General features: G+C 35.9%; 1 protein-coding gene across 7 annotated transcripts in view; it reads right to left on the reverse strand.

Moving 5' to 3' along the window:
* Positions 1–17,832, reverse strand: part of LOC121369309 (RNA-binding protein Musashi homolog Rbp6-like) — a 143,273-nt gene that overhangs the window by 35,932 nt on the left and 89,509 nt on the right. For 5 of the 7 annotated variants that reach the window (XM_041494288.1, XM_041494285.1, XM_041494283.1 and 2 more), the window contains 3 exons: positions 6,671–6,753; positions 5,335–5,419; positions 4,251–4,310 (listed from right to left, as the gene is read on the reverse strand). In XM_041494288.1, the coding sequence (XP_041350222.1) occupies positions 4,251–4,310; positions 5,335–5,419; positions 6,671–6,753 (228 nt within the window). The remainder of the gene's footprint in view (positions 1–4,250; positions 4,311–5,334; positions 5,420–6,670; positions 6,754–17,832) is intronic. The other 2 variants (XM_041494286.1, XM_041494284.1) reach the window with 1 other exon arrangement.

The following is a 17,832-nucleotide window of genomic DNA, read 5'->3' on the forward strand; positions in this document are numbered from 1 at the left end:
ATCATGTGAAGTGATGCAGCAATTGCTTAGATATTATTTTACTTTATAGATAAACCATAGCCATTTCCACTGTTTTATTGAATAAGCACCAGTACATGTGCTTAATGTAAAATGACTATACAATGCCTCATGGTTTGGAAGTTAACAAGGACTAATATTTTGTTCATTGCATTTTCTTTTAGAACAGTAACTATTTAATGTTTTGTGTACACATGTTACTGGGTTTACTAGGACTATGGTGAAAACAAAACATTGCTTTATCAGTACATTTCATGTTTCGCGTTCATTTGGAAATGTTCTGAATTGTACACTTGGTTTACAGCTTAATATTTTGTTACAAATATTACTACTTTTGCCAGTAAACCTTGAGCAAAACAACTGAATATTTCCATTAAAAAAATGCAACTATTATGTAATTAATAATTAATGTGTCATATGATATGTCAAAAGGAATGTAATAATCATTATTTTCTGGAATTAGTAAAATGAAGCTTGCCAAGAATGAGACAATGCTTGACCAATCTGAGAGGTGTGATATGTCCAGTCCGGCACCAAAGTAAAATAAAGGCCCAACAAGACTGACCTGATTAAAAGAGACACTTGACAAGTGAACATGTTACAAAGTTGCGATGAACAAGTCAGGGTTCTGATGTCTGTTTTTGAAATTGGATTAGGTTAAAAATATTACAGAAACTTTTCACTATTGTTTAGAAATATAGTGATTTTAGCCAACTTTCAGTGGAAACAAAACCACCATTTTGACAGCTTGATTAGTGCCTATTATTATTATTAATTTTTTTTTTTGGTATTATTATTTGTATTATTGAAAGTTTAAGATGGACCCAAATAATTACTGACAGTTTTGATAATTTGATGACAAAATCCTTGTTTTGATTAGCCAGCCAAACAGAACGACAGTACATCTACAACTCGTATTCAGTTTTCAAAAATAAATATTGAGAATTACCTTAATAATGCAATATATTAGCCAAATTCAAGTTTAATTTGCATTTGGAGATTTCACAGAACACAGCAGCTTAAATGATGATTATTATAATTATTACAGAGTGTACGACTTGAGACTTTCACCCTTGTGTTTCAGTGTGTATGTCAAAACAAGATTAAATTAAGGAATCCCAGTGTACTGCTTTTAGCCAACTTCGGATTTCACTGTCTAATACAAAACAGCACGTGAACCAGTCAGAAATAACTAACATATGACTAATAGTTTACTTCTGAAGAACGACTAGAGAGAAATGAAATGACACTGACTATGTACGCCTCTACTTATGTATTTCTCAAATAACTAGTTTGTGAAAAGCAATACTGAAAATTAGAATAAAGGTGGACCTGTTTTAAAAGTAGTAATTGTAGAAAATATTTATCATGTTATTTATTTTATTTAAAACTAATTAAGTGAAAAATGAACTGAAAATGTTATATGTAGCAGTTTTAAATGGCAAACATATTATAAATATAAAGACAATTTTTTTATTACAAATTTAATTTCAGATTAATAAAGATTCAACTTTCTGAAAGGTAAACTCTTGAAAATGTCTGACTTTTAAACCATAGCATATGAATGTTGATTATAACTCATCGATATATGACCGAGACACAATACAGAAAGCAAACATCAAACAGCACATAGCAAACACTTACAGCCAATGGTGTTCACAAACATACACATAACATAATCATGCAGGGGACAACAGCAACAACAAACAACAGCATCATGCACAACAACAACAACTTCACAAACAATTCGACTTCACGAAAAACTATAAAAACTGTAAGTTAATGACAAGTTCACAAACAAAACTAGTTTAAAAAATACTTCATAAAACTCATACTGTTGAACGAATGTTGAGTGAGTGACAAGATGGTTTCCATGGCAACAATTTTCTATAGAAAAGCAGAACTGTGCAATATATGCTCGGCACACTTAAAGCTAATAACAAGCAACCAATTAGTATTACAACTCTCACTATGTCTAACAGGAGTAACGTTTTAGTCTTACATTTTTACTAACATCTATTGGATGTAACTTATTAATATCATATTACTTTTACTGACTCCCTAAATCTGATGGAAGTCATCTATTACATCACATTAATCTGACAGAACTAATTAATATTAATCTTTTTCATTAACTAAGTTTGACAGAAGAGTAACCTGCTAGTATTATAATTTATATATAGAATACTAAATGAACTTATGAAATGAGTGAACAGTTTTGGTATCTGACGAGTGAAAGTGAGTCAGATATCAACATTGTTCACAAATTTCATAAACATGGTATGAATGGCAAGGTACTTTAGTATTTTATTTATTACAAATAAGTTACTGCAAGCAGATGCCGAGACTACATGTTATTTATTGACGAATTTCTGTCAGCAAGTGATCTACGTCACGCTCACGTCGCGCCAATATTACACTAGTTAGATACTGACTGATTGTTATGACATGGGCAATATCTTACACTGGTGTGTAATAAATTGTTTTACTTGTTCCCTAAGTCTAACAGGAAGTACCCAACTAGTTTTAATTATTTTAATGATTCCTTAAGTCTGACCCAAGTAACTTATTAGTAATAAACTGGTTTATTAACAGCTTCATTCTGACAATTAAATACTTGTACTAACTGCCTAACACTGACAACTTAAGTAACCTATTGGTGTCAAATTGTTTCACTACAATAAGTTCCAATTAACAAGAAAATATTATTAAAATTGACAAAACAATCAACCAATTGTAACCAACCTGTTGCATGTAATACTACTATACTGTTACACTATTAATGCCACAAACCTGACACTAACAATATTGTAATATTTACATTTTCCGAGATAATAATTAATCCGATTGTGACCTCACATGTATTAATATTGTACTCATTCCATAAAAAAAATCATTAGCAATCAGTGATCTAAAACTGCTGCAGTAATGCCTTAAACCTGACACTGATACTGATATTAAATGGTTATGTAACTATGATTAATTTGGTGCAATAACTTCTTAACATTGTCCTTTCTAAGCAACATATTTCACTTTTATGAACTTAGTAAAATTGACAATTAATTATTTATTTCAATTCATGGATTTTGAAACATTTGTAAATACTTTTTTATTTTAATCACTACTAGAACTGGTATTCTATTTAAATAGACTTATCAAAAGAGTTTATTTTGTTTAAAGACATCACTAGAGCACACTGATTATTAATCACTGGCTATTTGGTAGTTCTGACATAAGTCTTAGAGAAGAAACTCGCACCATTTTTCAATTGTAGCAAGGAATCTTTTATATGCACCATCACACAGACAGGATAGTACATACCACAGCCTTTGATATACCAGTCATGGTTCACTGGGTGGAATGAGAAATAGCCCAATGGGCCCACCGATGGCTGAACAATCTAAGAGAATATGGACTTTGCATTAAACTATTAACCTGTATGTCAACAAAAGAATGCAATACAATTTTGTCACAGGCATACATGTTTATGTGTTTGTACATTACGTTATATCCACAACATTCACTTTAAAACAAAATAATTTTGCTGGGGGTTGGGGTGGGAAGGCAAGGGTGGGTGGGATTAAGGGAGTGGTTTGGTTGTTGTTGGTTTTTTGTTTGTTAAAAAACAATATTACCTAATTATAGTCCATTTTTAGACATTCCTTGGAATGGTATTCACTGATAGATTCTACTGTACGTTTTACTATGTAATTATTTCCATGGAAAAGTGAAAATATGGCAGTTTTGGACTTATCAATCAATGGAGATAATTCTGCATACTCTTAATAACCATACTCTCATTAACTTACAATACATGTTATCAAAGACATTCCATAATTAAAATAATTATTAAATAATCATCAGTAAAAAAACAAAAAAACTTTTTTATTTTTAAACATTATTTAAAATACAAAGTGTTAGTGAAATTTGAGTAAGAGTTTAGTAAGGTGAATAACACTCAAGCAGATCTACGAAAAGCAGAGAAAAGCCAACAGCAACATGGAGAATACAAAAGTGGTGAAAGAGATTGTTTATAAAATCATGCAGGATGAAAAATAAATAAATAAAGTAAAAACCATGCGACAGAAGGCTGAATACGACAGAAGGCTGAATACGAGAAGACTATCTGAGAGGAGTAAGGGCAGCAACAGTAGTGTGTGGGCAGCGCGGCTAGTGGACACGGAGGGGGTCAGTGTGTGCCAGCCGGCCGGCCGCCCCGCGGGTCAACTTACACAGCTCTGGCATGACAATATCGCTCGGTAACTCCCATACCACCTCTCCATCCTCCGTCACTGAAGAACGATTAGAAAAAGGGAAAAAACACAGTCTTAGTGGCACAGCAGATAAAGCACACACACACTAACACACACACACACGCACGGACAGATGTATGGTTGTGAGCAGTGGACTGTCGCCATAACATTATAGCCCTGCCTGTCACCATGACAACATTACAGCACCGCGTGTCACCATGACAACATTACAGCACAGCCTGTCACCATGACAACATTATAGCACTGCCTGTCGCTATGACAACATTACAGCACCACCTGTCGCTATGACAACAATACACCACTGCCTGTCGCCACGACAACATTAGAGCACTGCCTGTCGCCATGACAACATTACAGCACCGCCTGTCACTATGACAACAATACAGCACCAGGTGGTGCACACACAACTCACAGACCATATTCTAATTTTTTTTTAAATAAAAAATTTAAACATAAGAAATATTTTTTGGGTAATATGTTGAATCTAAATGTCCATATACATCGATAGTATACATCAAAGTCAGAAAAATTAAAACAAAGAAAATTGGCTGCAGTGAAAACCAGTGTCAGAAGCAGTGAAATGGCAGCTTGGAGATTAAATACGGTGAAAATACACAGCCCCTTGCACCTCCTTATTGCCTCAGAAATACGTGTCCAGTTACAATACGGCATTAGTGACATAAACAATCTAGTTATCGAGTTACTACATGTAAATAACGTCACCTCACAACTACGAGAAGAAACCCACCACCATTAACGTGGACTGCTAACATGCGACAGCTCTCCACAACAATGGCTGGCAACGCCTAACAGTCAAAAAAACACCTTCAGTTCCAATTTTTTTTATTTATATATAAATATATATATATATACTACACAAAATCACAAATCTATTCTTAGTCTATGAAAAAATTCTATTGCTATATAAATATGACTAAGTAGCATGCAGAACTGGTTGCCATGGAAACAAGAGGCCAAAGGATTACGGTACAAGGGGTATGCCCAATAGACACACACACACAAACAGCACTAGGGTACTGACCGTATGCCCCCCGGGCGAGCCCACGACCCCTTGCCAACTGGGTGGGAAGCATCACCTCTTTGGGTTGGGCCTTCTTACACTCCACCTGTAAGGACAAGAAGAAAAACACATAGCAATTGCAGTTGATTCAAGAGTTAAATTTTAACACACATGCATGCACACACACACACACACACACCGACCCCACCCATCCACACACACATAACAGTGCTTATGGTTTCAAAATTTCTGGTGAGCAATAAACAGTTCTCCAGAAATTATGTAGGAGAGCAGTTACTCTCAATGTCAAATTCACAGTAATTTTGAGTATAATCAGTTAACATTATCAGCATGTGACGAGGCAAGCAGTTTTTGGCTCACGTGAAAATCACCTCAAACTACAAGGACTGACACTAGCTGTTTTTTCAGCTAAGAAAAAGCATAAATTAACTGCAACTTATCTCCAGACAAATTTTTTTCTTCTTATTTATTACTATTTTAATTTTTATATATATGTAGTTGCCCAACACCTTTCCAGTGAGCCATTAAAACTTGATCTGTGTTGCAGACTCTACCAGGAGGTGAACCCAGTACCTACCAGCTTTAAGTTTGATGGTTTAACCACTACACCACCGAGGCTGGTGGGGTCAACCCAATCCTGATATGTGTAATAATGTATACATATAACAGCAATGCAAAACATCTGCATAGCAGCAGGCAGTGAAAATGTAGAGTTATCTCCCTTACATAAAAGAAAACATCTCATCTACATATTAAATTACAATGGAACACTGAATGAAACTTTTCATCTATGCTGGCTTTCACTGCAAACAGCTATTTGTAAATGTCATACACCGAGTGTTAGAATTATCCAACAGGGCGTATTTCAATGCATGTTGATAAACTGACTTTTACTGTAGTTACCGCTAACAAAAAGAAATGACTGATGCTCTATGCGGCATCCGATTAGCCAAAGTAAACAACGTGAAAAGAAAAATCACAGTATCGTATGAGCGCAGGTTTTGCATTTTACCTATTTATCACTCAAGTGCTAAAAGCATCAACTGAAGCAAAATGTGATGCATTACTAATCAATAGTTTTAACAGACTGGGTCGGACTGCAGTAACCAGATAACAATTTTTAAAAATCAATTCCTTTTAATTTTTTTCAGAACTGCTTTGTGACAACGTTTTTTCATTGTTGACTAATGCATAAAACATTATAATAACTGGCCTTTTTAATTTCATGAATAGTATTAAAACTTGACATGAATTTACCAATATACTTATCTTGCTATTAATTTCACTATTCCCTACCACCTTGCCATTATTTTGTGAATAAAGTAAACATACTTACCATCTTGCCATTAATTTCATGAAAATGGATCTCGCAGACTTTTTCAACAACATCTTCTTGTTCAAATGTTATAAAACCAAAACCTGAAAAATACAAGATACGAAAACACATTAAACATAAGTCTGACTTTCCAATAGTTTTTACAGCTGTTACAAGGCACATATCCATCTTACTTAACATTATAAGATATAATCACCATATATTATTGTTAAAAAATGGGCTAGTAGTAAGGAGTAAGATTTGGCTAGAAGGTAAAGGATCATCACATGCATATCAAAGGCAAGGCAAGAAAGGCACATAAAAGACCTCTTGCTGCCTTCAAAAAAGAACAGTAGTCCCTTTCTCTTTTCACTTTATGTTTTGAGCTTATATCCATTTATGTTTCTAGTATGCTGTCATTTGGCTCACACCTGAGCTATCTGGACTGTGTGTCCATGACAAGGGTTTAATGGTTAGTGGTGAGTGAGCGAGAAATCAGTGTAGTGGTCTTACAGTTCCTCATTGAGTTGGTAAATCATTCTGGGTAGGTGCCGGTACTGGGATGTGAACTCGGTACCTAAAGACTAATAGCTTAACCATTATACAATGCCATTGAAGACCATACTTCCTGTCACACTGACCCAACCATTACTGTCAGTCAGTCTGGTGGGTCAGATAGCATGCCTACATGTCGGCTGAATGTGTATATACATTCACATCGTAGTATTCAGTAATATACCCGCTTGTAGCTTAGTTCAATATAAGCATGAACACTATTACACCATATACGTTGTAGGATTTGGTAAGAGACTTGCCTAAGTGTTGTACGAAGCAGTTTAGACCAGGCAAGTGAAATTCTGTTATACCATATACATTATAATATACATAATAATATTTGATAATGGGGTTGCCAACATATTGTACTAATGCTGCAGAAATAAGATCCTGTTACACCATATACAATAACACCTTCAGAAAGACACTTGCCAACATATTGTATGAAGCAGTTTAGGCTGGGCAAGTGAAATTCTGTTACACCATATACATTATAGTCTTCAGTAAAAGACTTGCCAACATGTTGTATGAAGCGGTTTAGGCTGGGCAAGTGAAATTCTGTTACACCATATACATTATAGTCTTCAGTAAAAGACTTGCCAACATGTTCTATGAAGCGGTTTAGGCTGGGCAAGTGAAATTCTGTTACACCATATACATTATAGCCTTCAGTAAGAGACTTGCCAACATGTTGCATGAAGCAGTTTGGGCTGGACAAGTGAAATTCTGTTACACCATATACATTATAGCCTTCAGTAAGAGACTTGCCAACATGTTGCATGAAGCAGTTTGGGCTGGACAAGTGAAATTATTTTACACCTTCTACATTATATTATTTGGTAATAGACTCGCCAACATTTTGTACTAAGCAGTTTTGGCTGGGCAATAAAAAAAATATGTCTACTAATCCTCTTAATTCCCAATTCTGACAGTGATGTGCAAATAAAATTTATTAGCAAAGATTAAGTGTTTACATAAGTGACATTTCTCTCACATATGCAATTCATCAGCTTTCTAGCGTATTTACTCTATCTCCATCTTTGTGTATTCGGCTTATTATAACGGCAGGCTTTGGTAGACAGCAGGATATACGGCAGAGAAAATATTACACATCAGATGGGTAGCCAGCTGATAGCTTATACACAGTTAGCAGTAGCACCACACAACAAACTATACACAGTGCTCAAACAAAGTCAACACACTGTCAAAACTGGCTATGTGGCTACTATCTCGCTGTCAAAACTGTGTTTAGTCAGCAGTTCAAAAAACCCACCTACTGGCTATTGGTAGACATTCTGTATCAGAACTGACTGGAACAAGGCATGTAAACCTGAATAACCACATACAACATTGTATTCAATGTAAATATATGCAGGACCAAAGAACTAAACATCTTATATGACAACTTGTAGATGACTGTTGGAAACAATGTGACTTATTGGAAACAATGTGATCTATTGGAAACAATGTGACCTATTGGAAACAATGTGACCTATTGAAAACAAAGTGTCCTATTGAAAACAATGTGATCTATTGGAAACAATGTGATCTATTGGAAACAATGTGACCTGTTGGAAACAATTTGACCTATTGGAAACAATTTGACCTATTGGAAACAATGTGACCTATTGGAAACAATTTGTCCTATTGGAAACAATTTGACCTATTGGAAACAAAGTGTCCTATTGAAAACAATGTGATCTATTGGAAACAATGTGATCTATTGGAAACAATGTGTCCTATTGGAAACAATGTGACCTATTGGAAACAATGTGATCTGAGATTATGTCTGTCCATCTGTCTGTTTCATCCATCTGTCCATCTGTGATGAAACTGTAAGCCTGGTGTTTGTGGGTAAACTCATTCTCTGATTGTCTTTTCCCCCATCCCAACCAGTGCTCCATGACTGGTATATCAAAGACCATGTTTTTTTTTTTTTCAATTGGGATCAAGCAAGGGATATCTTATATGCACTTTCCCAGACAAGACAGCACCTGCCACAACCTTTGATATATGAGTCATGGGGCACTGCTTGGGACGGAAAAGAACCCAAATCAGAGAATGGGTCCACTGAAGAGATTTGATCCTACGACCAAAGCAGAATTATTCAATAGACCAAAGCAGTATTATTCAATAGGTAATATAATTTACTTCTACACTATGGGAAACACTTAGTGACCTGGGAGTATTATCTGTCCATCCATAAGTATGTCTTTTTTTGTTTCTCTGTGATGCCAGTGCAGTACTATAACAATATGTACTATCATGTACTTGTATGCTATGGGAGACACTCTGTGACCTGGGATGACATGTATATATCTGTTTGTTTCTCTGTGATGCCAGTGCAGTACTATAACAATATTTACTATCATGTACTTGTATGCTATGGGAGACACTCTGTGACCTGGGATGACATGTATATGTCTGTTTGTTTCTCTGTGATGCCAGTGCAGTACTATAACAATATGTACTATCATGTACTTGTATGCTATGGGAGACACTCTGTGACCTGGGATGACATGTATATGTCTGTTTGTTTCTCTGTGATGCCAGTGCAGTACTATAACAATATGTACTATCATGTACTTGTATGCTATGGGAGACACAATGTGACCTGGGATTATATGGCTGTCAGTAACATATGGCACAGTGGCCTTGACAAGTTAATAAGAAAATCAAAGATTTCTGTTGTCCGAGTGTGAGTGCCATGCAACATATGGTCATCGACATCCAGTACATGGATTATTGAGCTGCTTTTCTTGTGTTCACTATCAACTTCAGCAACATGGACTCAATGATCTTCTTCGTAGTGGGACAAGCTGGTGATAATCTGGGTTAAAATCCACCAATTGCCAGTATATTTTGTGTCTAAAAATAGTATTTTTACTACCAAATATTCAATAGGTATGTGTGAGTGAGTGAGTGAGTGAGTGAGTGAGTGAGTGAGTGAGTGAGTGAGTGAGTGAGTGAGAGAGAGAGAGAGAGAGAGAGAGAGAGAGAGAGAGAGAGAGAGAGAGAGAGAGAGAGAGAGAGAGAGAGAGAGAGAGTGAGTGAGTGAGTGAGTGAGTGAGTGAGTGAGTGAGTGAGAGAGAGAGAGAGAGAGAGAGAGAGAGAGAGAGAGAGAGAGAGAGAGAGAGAGAAAAAGAGAGTGTGAGTGAGTGCATGCGTATGTGAGCATGTATAATGTGTGATGTGCGATTTGTACATGGATGATGGTACACGTATATTAGATGTGATGGATGGATTGATAGATGTCTGGCTAGCTGGCTGCCTGGCTATAGGTATACAGGCTGGCAGGAAGATATATTAGGCAGGCAGGACGATGTGTTAGACAGGCATGTACACATTCTATTTTTAGTGTGTACTCTAACAACTAGACAGAACGGTAAAGTGTTTCGCCCTGGGCTCCATACATATCTGGCGTGACGTCACACCGCCACCACCAATTTACACAATACATCCACCCACACCTTCGTCATCAGTCTGCCGTGGACCGGTGCTCCCAACCTGCACTCACAAAGCTGTACACATTCTTACTCAACACTCAGTCAATTAACTCCTCCTCGCGGTCTGTACAGCCATTTTACCGTGACAACATTCAGCATCCTTCAGCATCGTTCAGCAACGTTCAGCAACATTTGATGTTTTCTGTATCGATATGCCACAGCCCCGGGATGACTGGGACATGTAAAAGCTTTCTCGTCCTCTCCACACATCTATATTTACTTCTTTGTGTGGAGGTGATTATCTCCACCACGGTAATATGTAAGAAGCTGGCAACACGGCTCAACATACTGCCCGATCAATAGTCTCCCTTATAACACGTCGCAAGGTAATCGAGTCCGTGATTAATTTAAACATCATTACCAACATGACAATCATGGGTGGGGGGAAAAAAGAAGGTAATTTCCACATCAACACTTTAATAGAATACATCAAATGAAATCTAAAAACAACTCTCTGTCATCCATTACTTTCCATACAGTCAGAGCTATGGTTAAAATGGATGCAAGACAATTACTTAGGTATGTAGGTATGTCGATAGATATGATGATGACAATATGTTGATTATGTAGATTATGTACCAAGGCAGGTAGATGGAGTGTTTAGGTATATGTAAATATATAAGAAAACTGGAATATTTACAAATTAATGGTAAAATTAAGTTACGTCATGTTTTGATGTGGGTGGTGATAAACTATTTTTTAAACATCTTTGTAACACAATACACTTTTTGATGGGGGTGATGATTAAATATTTTTGAAAACATCTTTGTAACACAATACATGATAAAAGGCAGCATGGAAATATGTTCTTTATATTCTTGATACTGTTGTAGTAATAAGAAACATAAATAAATTTAAAAATAAAAGTTGAAATGAGCTGTATAAAAATAAAAGCTCTATTCTGTACCTAAATAAAGGTATTTTTTCTACTTTGTAAAAATCAATTTACACAAAAAAGAAGCTGGAATCGGATAAAATGCTGGTGCACTACATAGTACAATATAGGTTGTAATACACATATACTCCATCACATGACTATTTGTCTTACTATGAACGCACAATCACAAGATGTGTAAATACAGGACTACTGTTCAGTGTAGCATAGTAGAAAGCCATGGGGCAGGTGGCCACACCCATATAAAAGAAGAAAAAGACACCTTTTCTGTTAGGTATTGAAGTTGTTTATTATTGTCCCCCGATTAATTTTTACTACCCCCCTCCACACACAAAAAGAGAAAGCTGAAATCAGATAAAATGATAAAAATCTTCGTCCCTGCATTTACATGTTAATACACTACATACACAGACTGCTAAAGGGTGTTGAACCCGTTCCTTCGCCGAGCTGAGTTTCTCTTATTATCGACAGGCAATCAGAAGACATGGAAGTAGGGGAATATTGTTCAGTGGAGGAAGACAACAGGTAACAATAGCTGGCTTCTTAATTACAAGCACTCTCGACATTAGCGTGTCGATGGATCCATGGCTAACTGCAATATTGAAATGCTGTCACATCGGTTTCCTAAAGTAAGACGAATAAATCTCTGATTGATGCTTTAAACCATTTTCTTCATGCATGAATGAACTCGCTCTCTCCTTAATGGTCATTACGGTTAATTGGAAATCAATGCCCATGGACTCAAGTCAAATAAGGACACTGTGAAGACAACACACTGGTCGGTTCACCAACTACACACTGGTTGGCTGGTTCACCAACTACACACAGACAACACACTGGTTGGTTCACTAACTACACATAGACAACACACTGGTCGTTTCACCAACTACACACTGGTTGGTCAGTTCATCAACTACACAGACAACACACTGGTCGGTTTACCAACTACACACAGACAATACACTGGTCGGTTCACCAACTACACACAGACAACACACTGGTCGGTTCACCAACTACACACAGACAACACACTGGTTGGTTCATCAACTACATACAGGCAACACACTGATGGATTCATCAACTACACACAGACAACACACTGGTTGGTTCATCAACTACACACACACAACACACTTGTTGGTCGGTTCACCAACTACACACAGACAACACACTGATGGGTTCACCAACTACACACAGACAACACACTGGTCGGTTCATCAATTTGCACACAGACAACACACTGATCAACAGTTGTGCTTAAATGTCATTTTACTAAGTAAAGATAATGCCAACAAATATACCTGTAAAGAGAAAACACCACGCTAACATGAAGAAACCTACTTGATGGGGGGCATGCATGGAAGAGATGGGCTCTCTCTGTTAATAGGTTAATTATAGCAGTAACAGTAATCAGTGTATTGTTAGAGTTCTAGATGAAGTCAGAGATACAACAAACAAGGATAATTCATACAAACAGCTAATGAGGCAATAGCTCATATCCACATGGTTGCAATGACATAATATCTAAAAAAAACAATGGAACAACGAACATAAAACACATGGTTTTAGCATTCCCAAGGTGAGCTTGATGAATGCTTTTAACTTCTTCTTTTTTTAAATCTCTCATCTCATCTGAATATAGCCACAAACCTGTTATTTAATTTACCTCGCCATTTCCAAATAAACATGCACTCAGCAAGAATGTTAAGTTAACTGGAAAATCACTGTTTAATACCACAAACCACAGCAAACAATCCAAATTCAGTGGGGTTTTCTTATCCTACATGATCAATGCAGCATAACAAAAACCCACCCTGGTAAGAAGTGTCCTTCCTATATTAGGTGCAGAAATCCATTATTACTGTTCCTCTCATTAGTTTCTACTGCCCCCACCCCCCTCCTCCTCTCCCAGTTTAGTGTAGGTATGGCTCTGTACAGAATCACTATAGAATATAACTGACTGCAGGTCATTTTGATACAGTCACAGAGAGGAAACCCACTAAATTTTTTCATTAGTAGCAAGGAATCTTTTATATGCACCATTCCACTGACAGGATAGCACATACCTTTGATATGGCCTTTGATATACCAGTTGTGGTGCACTGGCTGTAACAAGAAATAACCCAATGGGCCTACCAATGGGGATCGATCCCAAACTGACTGTGCATCAAGCAAGAGCTTTACCACTGGACTACGTCTCACACCCTTTTACTTAAGAATGCAATAACTTCATTTTATTTGTATCTACCTGTAACAAGTTTTGCAAAGTAATTTTTTATGATTCTATTTTCACAAACTGAATGTCTATTTATAGCTGGTGCTGTCTGAAGCAGACGTGAAAATGAGAAAAAGCAAACAGGCAAGCACAGAAGGGTGATGTATGAATGCACCAGCAGACACAGAATGTTGTTAACCAATCAATCACAACTGACAAACTATCATCAATAATTAGTGATCTCATCATAACATGCAGAAATTACCCTGTCAAAAACCGTCCACCTCATCACAACAAACTTGGGCAAAGGCAATCAGCTAAATGAGTGCAACACATTCTCCAGATCTATGGAAAAGCAATCGTCAAATATTAGTACAACATTTTTTCTAGAACAAATCTAAAATGTAATCGTTCAGAGATTCTCTAACCAAGGAAAAGCAATCGCCAAATATTAGTACAAGATTTTCTCTAGAACAAATCTAAAGAAATGTAATCATTCAGAGATTCTTTAACCAGTTTGAAGAATGGAACAACAAACTAAGCAAGAGCAAGATCCTATAGAATAGAACTTTGGAAAGTAATTACTTAAATGAATGAACAGGATTTTCTAGAACAGATCCAAAGAAAAGCAACCATGCAATAATCAGAATAGACTAGGTAAAAGGCAAGATTCTCTGGAAAAACATTTGAGAAAAAAAGCAATCAAACAAATGAGTGCATAGTTAAGACATTTCCTAGAAAATATTAGAGACAATCAACGAAATGTGTACCATTAGACATTTTCCTAGAAAATATATGAGAAAATCAACTAACAGTCAGACATTTTATGAGAAAATCAAGAAAATGAATTCAAGATTCTTTGTAGAAGATGTGGAGAAAAGCAATCATCCAAATGACAGTATTTGAATGGGAAACACTGCCAGAGTGTACCTATGGGTATTGATCCTATAATCTGTGATATCACAAGCTCCACCACGGAGCTGCCGTTACAGATTTGTGTCTTGTTATTCAGCCAACAATGGCAGCAACCTGCGAGAGACTCCCTCCGCTGTTATATAAGCTGCTGGCACAATGAAAACTATCGCTAAGTAAGAGTGACAACAAAGGTGTTCTGTGTTTCTAGGCAATTATCCATTTACAAGGAAAGGTAATTAGTGGGGATCAGGTATCCACCAGGCATTTAAAGCTGCCAATCATGTGCAGTTGTCAATCAGACGCATCTGGAAGGTCTTACCAGAGATATCATCACCTGTGTTTACTTGGTCAGTGGGTGATCACAAACCAATTAATCATCTTCAAATCATCACCCTGTGCATGTTTATATCTGATCCCATAATTGTAGAAACCAAACTATTTTTAGTCCACCGTGTCCTGAAGAATCTCAGTAAGATTTAATATGCAACAACTATTTTAAAGAATATTCATGTATACAAAAATATAATAAATATGAAATAACTGCTGTTATGAATAATTAATCAGTCTTTTGTGGGATGTATTTTGGGGGTTTTCTTACAATTTATTGGATAAAAATTACAACCTAGTTCTGGCATACTTGCCATTGTTCTGAAATCCATGATTTTGCTATGGATATTAATTAGTAAGAATATATATTAACATGTACAGTAGTGGATCTAGAATGTGCAGATTGGTTAGGTTTGAAAAACCTTTCAGCAAAAACATCTAAAAATAGCCTTCCCAAATTTGGACCACTCATTAATGTACCTGCAGTTTTTTGTTTTTTTTAATTAACACTGCTTACAAGTGAAGTGGTGTTAAGAAACTGAAAGTTATGACAAGAAAAAGAAAAAAGCTCGGAAGTGCTTTGTGTGTTGCTCTGTGGTTTGCTGGCCTCTGTACAACCAACCCTCGATGTTTGCTCATCAAACACAAAGGTGGTAAACAGAAGAGCATCAGCCCATGCACACGAAGACAGACAACTACATGGTTGTAACAGTGTAACACACAACCTCAACCTCACCACAAACGTGCTAATACTAAACACAATTTTTATCTTTAATGTAACACAGGAGTGGGATGTAAAGGAAAGGGAAAAGAATACTCAGCTTGTTTTAAACTATGGATATTTGGTTGTTTTGGCAATGGTCACAAGAGAACGAAAGAGAGAGAGAGAGAGAGAGAGAGAGAGAGAGAGAGAGAGAGAGAGAGAGAGAGAGAGAACCTGCTGACACGACACTGGACAGTACACACCATGACCTGTGATGTAAAAGTCGTGGGACACTAGCTGGAATGGGAAAATCAAGTATATAGAGGGTTATTGATGGTTTATCCTTGTTTGTTGTATCTGTGACTTCATCTAGAACTCTTACTGTAACAATATGCTGATTACTGTTACTACATTAACTAGTTACTGGGTTATTTTTCCCATTCCAACCAGGGTTTCAATGGTCTTGGTATGTACTCCAGATGATAGCTGTTGGTTAAACAATATGAAGGTGTTGACACACAAATGCTCTTTTCCTTTCTTGCACTGTAGCTGTGTCAATAATACACAATTTGCTAATAAATATTAAAATATCTTCTGTGTATATGTTCTCTTCAGGTGGTTATGAACATCAAACAAATAAGTTCCTGTTTACATTTTAAGTTTAAAACAAGTGAAAATTCAGCAACTCTTCCATTTTAAAAACACTAGTAAAATTCTTTTTAATCAAATTGTTCGATTTATGAGTTTTCTTTATGCAAAATAGTACTTTAATTTAAGTTTATCGAAATTTTCAACTTTTTGTTATTTATATACCTACAAATACATCTTTGTTATCTTGTTCTTTATTTATATAGTACATTTTAATGTGGCATAATGTTGTAACATTTTATGTCGACATTTTATGTTTTAGCATACTGGGGCACTTTGACATATACAGAAATATATTCTTTAAAAAAAATCCCTGAAATTTAAGCTAAGAAATTTATGTTAGAAGTGAAGCGGAAAGGGTTGTAGATTTCCGACATACTGCCTGGTCTTTAATACAGATAAACACATTTTTTTCAACAGTCTGGTAGCAGTTTTTAAATACCTCTTCACAAGAAAGGTACAAAATCATTAAGTTGTTCAGTGTGATGTGTTGGCTTCTTCTGGATAAGATAAGACATGTTCTTCAAATAAATATTCTTAACCAGGGATGTTTCGAGATTTATGTTTTTGCATTTAATTTATCACAAAATACATTTTTAAAAACATATACACAAAAATATTTGACAATAATTATTGATATACCCACAAAACCTTTTATGTGAGTGTTAATAAATATCAGAGTGTATAAATAAATTTTTGAGTCTGTAAGGTCAAATATTTATTTAAAAATCATACAAAATGTTGCAAAAATCATCTGCGAAAAAAGTCAAAACTGAATATTTTTCAGAAGATAAAAATATACAGAGACAACTGGAATGGTAAGAAGACAACTCCGAGATAAAGTTTATATTGTATATAACTAACGGGGACCAGTTGTATAAACACTGGTTAGCTTATCCAGTGGTTAATGGAAAGTTTTAAAACAAAGGATTGAATCAGTACAAATAATAATTTAAAACATGATGTAGAAACTTCATTTAGAACAACCAAAGGTATCCATAAATGGTCAAATCTAAAGTTTATTTTGTATTGGTGCAAAAATAATTAAAGAAAAATATTACACTAATCCACGGTTAATTTAATTATGCCTGGAACAACTTGGCCCTGTATTTAGTAATTAATATAAAAACAGCTCAAATAAAGAAGCGAGCTCTGCGAAATGTGCAATTGTGCACCCAGTTTACGAAACCTGACATTTACAGAGGATCAACGTACAGCAAGCACTTCCTGTTGTGGTCATTAAACATTATCACAGGCCAATTTTAACCACTCCCTGTGTGTGCCCTACTAACACATACCTGCATGATGTAGATCATAGATCATTCCAAAACAAGGAATAGAATTAAAATATTTTTAAAAAACATATCAGGGTCCTAATTCACAAAGGCCTCTTAGGCTCTGCTAGACAACAAAGCATTC

This window comes from Gigantopelta aegis, chromosome 3 (assembly GCF_016097555.1).
Source record: "Gigantopelta aegis isolate Gae_Host chromosome 3, Gae_host_genome, whole genome shotgun sequence".
In the NCBI taxonomy this organism is placed as follows: Eukaryota; Metazoa; Mollusca; class Gastropoda; order Neomphalida; family Peltospiridae; genus Gigantopelta; species Gigantopelta aegis.